Below are 4,165 nucleotides of genomic sequence, written 5' to 3'. Positions count from 1 at the left end.
CTATTAGAAGAATAATCCATCTGTAATTGGTCAATTTTATTACAACTTATGACTAAAAGCTTATTGTAGAATGGCCATAAAGCCTTCACACACACTTTCCGTAACAGTATCCGTAAGACGTAACGTAAGAATTAACCAATCACGTTGAGAATCGTCGAAACATAAGGTCGCCATTTTTGTGAATACTCCATCGTAATTGGTCAATTCTTACGTTACGTCTTACAGCTACTGTTACAGAAAGTGTGTGTGAAGGCTTTTATTCCCTTTCAAATGTTCTCTTCGTTCTTTTCATAAGTTGCGGTCAGGAAAAATTTTTTGTTTAACGTTGTACGTTTTTTGTTTAGAATAATTCTAAACAAAAGTTTTAAAGATTGCAAGTGTGATATAGCAAGATCACCATGTCACAAGAAAAGTAAGAATATTTACTCTATTATCTTTATTGCATGCTCTGAGGATACTCCTAGGACGGAATTCATAGATGAGTCTTCAATTTCAAGACGGTATTGAATTCTTCTTTAGATGCTGTACGTACCGTTTTATTGGCTACGAAACATCTGCAGATAAATTCAAGATTGCCTTGAAACTCAAGACACGCCTATAAATACCGTCCCTAGACATTGACATGTACTCAAAACATCCTCGAAATATTCTCCGGATATCTGTGCTGTTAGAAATAAATTAAAAAATTAGAAAAAAAAGGTTATAATAATAAAAATTTGCTGTACCTCTTAAACAAAATTTATTCATATATGCATTGCTATTGTTTCAGATGTACACAGCGACCAAAACGAGTCATAAATAAGCCTCCTCGATACCAGTCATCGTCAGATGAACAACCCCAAGAGAAAAGACGCTGTGCAGCATCTGCTACTACTAGTGGTACCATTTACGACGACATTGGAGAAATAAGAAGAACTCTAGAAGAGGAAGATACTTTTGATATACAAACACATACTCAACCTACACAATATACACACTCATTCACAAACATTGATAATACACAAACACGTACATATACACCTAACATACAGATGCACACTCACACCCCATCCATACAAACATACACAAACACATTACCAACACAAACACGTCTTATATCAAATAAAGAAAACGAACAAGCAACAGTTCTACAGCAACAGTTTGCCTCAGTTGCGAACTGTACAACCATTGCAGGAAAGAAGCTTCCAATTTGGGTTGAGTGGTCAGGATGGTGCAATTTTCCCTATGCAGGATACTCAACATGATAATGTAGAAAAAAGGTTAGTTCATTATCATCAAATATATGCTAAATAATTTTGATACATGATAAAATATATAGTTTATTTACAAATACGTATTTTTTATTTGAATTTCTGAAAGGAATTAAAAATTATGTGTCTATTACTATTAGAAAGTATTTGTAATTGTTGCTTTCATTATAGGGGAACAGAAACACTCTTGAACAGAATGGAGGAACGTATAAGTAACGTGGAGGCTGAAATAAAGTAAGTTCTATAACAAATAATTATATGTGTTTATATATATATATATATATATATATATATATATATATATATATATATATATATATACACACACACACACACACACACACACACACACACACACACACACACACACACACAGCAATGTTACATGTAATATATATGTTTGCTGTAATTTCTACTCAACAATATAACTGTTTGTTTCACGTGTATTATATGACAGTGATATCGTTGAGTGGGATGTTACAACTAACATGTACGTAACATGTAACACTGTGTTTGCTGAATATGTATACAACCTTACTGTGTTTCTTGTTTCTTTTCAGGAAAATAACTGCAGGTATCAATAAAATATTAAGGTGCGTTCAGGATCACCGATCCGCAGTGCGAAAACCAGATGGCTTATCCATTACAAGTATGGAACAGATGCAGGAGTTTGAAGAATCGGTAGAACAACATTATACCGATGTTGTAAGTAAAATTAATATCTTTTACGTCACACGAAAATTACGTACATAATATGCTGCTTGTTTTAGGTCAATTATTTTCATTATATTGGCGGCTTCACTTTGAAGGAAGCAACCAATCTTTGCCTCAAAGAGGCTTTGCATGACACACTGGTGTTGTCGTATACTTGGTTTGGCCGCGATGAAGGACGTCAACCATTATATAACACTCGGCTTGTTAAGGCCATCTATGGTAAGAAATATTTTCAATCTTCAGAGAGACAGAGATAGAGAGGGACAGAGAGAGAGAGAGAGAGAGAGAGAGAGAGAGAGAGAGAGAGAGAGAGAAATTAGTATTGCCTTCCAGAAAGAAATGTGCTTTTTTCGCAGATGCTGTATGCAGAAACAATTCTTTTGCAAAACCTCAGAAGTCAGAGTTCCAGAAGGAGATGCGGAACTCTCTACGCGTTATGAAAGAAAGGAACCAAATAAGAATGAAAAGACACCAACGCAATCCCGTCCCACTGGACGCTGAGCATTTGTGGGACGACGAGGAAGAAGACAACCAAGATTGTCAACAACATTGACAATGAAGTAAGTTAAAAATATTCGTTGCCATTTTAAGACGAGTAGTAAGAATGAAAAAGATGCTGATAACGACGATGGACGTTAAATTGTTCTTTTTAACGAAACTCCCCAGAATTTTTCTTTCTAACGAAATTCTCTAGAATTCCAATATTTTCAAAGCTTTACACGGTTTTATTTGTATTTTTACAACATGTAATTACGTTAATATATAGTAAATTAATATAATAGATTTGTTCTGGAAGTGGTATTATAATATTAAAATCTTTATTAAATCAAATTGAATTATATGAAAAATCTGGGGAAGGAAGTCTAATATTTTTTTTTTACATCAACATACTGAACTTGATATAAAAGATAGAAAATTGGAGAGCAACTTTTGTAGTAAATATATTGCTGTATTAACATAAGAAAAATTTTACGTTTTACATTGTATGATATATGTAAATTTCATAATTAATTCAATACACATTTACTCTACAAATACAATTAAGAAATAGTCAAATTATCATCGATTATCTCATGATAATCAATGAAAGTTCTTTTTTTTTTGCTCTTATGCTGTTTCTACTAAATCAATTGCTTCACCAGAATTTATACGGAATTTAGGTTAGATTAGGTTAGTAATAATAATTAGCGTGAGCGTCATTTTATTTTTGTCCCATATTCAATCAGTAACGAAGATAAGGTCCTCGATAGACAGATATACGTTAACTTTATTGCAACTTTATATATATTAAATTACGAAATTCAGCGACATTGAGTCCTTTATGACTGATTAGATTGCCTTCATATTTGTCACATAGACTGATGATCGCGTCTGACTTTGTACGCAGTTATCTTGGCCTTTATACGGATGCCGATTATAAAATCAAATCTTTACGGACTTTACGGATCCCGATTCTGTCACTTGTTTACTTGCTGGTATCGTCGACACCAGCAAAGATGGGTAAGTAATCGCGGTGAGCCGCAGTGATTTCTATTATTTAATTTAAATACCGCTTTCAAAGCTTCTTCTTCCTCTTTACGACCTGGTAAAATATATCATTGGCCAATTATCAAGTAAAAATCATGAAACTCTGACAAAGAGAGATGCAATTCTAAAAAGGAAAGCTATATCCTTAAATTGTTCTTTTTAACGAAACTCCCCAGAATTTTTCTTTCTAACGAAATTCTCTAGAATTCCAATATTTTCAAAGCTTTACACGGTTTTATTTGTATTTTTACAACATGTAATTACGTTAATATATAGTAAATTAATATAATAGATTTGTTCTGGAAGTGGTATTATAATATTAAAATCTTTATTAAATCAAATTGAATTATATGAAAAATCTGAAAAAGGCTCTGTTGAACAACAACAAAAAATACAAAAAGTAGACCTTTAAGAACCAAGCACGGATCTTATAATGCTGTAAAACTTTTTATAGCATTATAAGATCCGTGCTTGATTTTTATAGGCAAATTGAATTAATTTATGAGACAGAAACGATTCAAAGCTCTCTTCGCGATAGAGAAGTCCTTCTTCACTGAACAAAGTTGACTTGGTCTTGTTTTAGGCTCATATCGTTTGCAGAATTTCAAGTCTTCGAAAGTCTCCTCTGTGTACCAGACGCTCTATACAGCTTTTCAGCTCTTTGACACTAATGG

The 4,165-nt window shown here is 33.0% G+C and overlaps 1 protein-coding gene across 1 annotated transcript; it reads left to right on the top strand.

The window, feature by feature from the left end:
• Positions 1 to 1,068: 1,068 nt before the first annotated feature.
• Positions 1,069 to 4,165, top strand: LOC116851852. The gene is made up of 7 exons (XM_032831687.1): positions 1,069 to 1,259; positions 1,422 to 1,484; positions 1,811 to 1,955; positions 2,021 to 2,183; positions 2,321 to 2,524; positions 3,352 to 3,464; positions 4,075 to 4,165. Exons 1-5 carry the CDS (start codon positions 1,225 to 1,227, stop codon positions 2,515 to 2,517), a joined length of 603 nt encoding a protein of 200 aa, XP_032687578.1. The 5' UTR covers positions 1,069 to 1,224; the 3' UTR covers positions 2,518 to 2,524; positions 3,352 to 3,464; positions 4,075 to 4,165.

The sequence above is a fragment of the Odontomachus brunneus genome, unplaced genomic scaffold (assembly GCF_010583005.1).
Source record: "Odontomachus brunneus isolate Ranch 3 - 2012 unplaced genomic scaffold, Obru_v1 Obru_scaffold_194, whole genome shotgun sequence".
Lineage (NCBI taxonomy): Eukaryota > Metazoa > Arthropoda > Insecta > Hymenoptera > Formicidae > Odontomachus > Odontomachus brunneus.
Note: the sequence above shows the minus strand (reverse complement) of the source record. Positions and strands in the feature narration are given on the sequence as shown.

Coding starts and splice junctions, on each gene's coding strand:
- LOC116851852 (XM_032831687.1), top strand. CDS start 1,225: ATGCAGGATACTCAACATGATAATGTAGAAAAAAG. Junction 1,956..2,020: donor AACAACATTATACCGATGTT/GTAAGTAAAATT, acceptor TGCTTGTTTTAG/GTCAATTATTTTCATTATAT. Junction 2,184..2,320: donor GCTTGTTAAGGCCATCTATG/GTAAGAAATATT, acceptor CTTTTTTCGCAG/ATGCTGTATGCAGAAACAAT.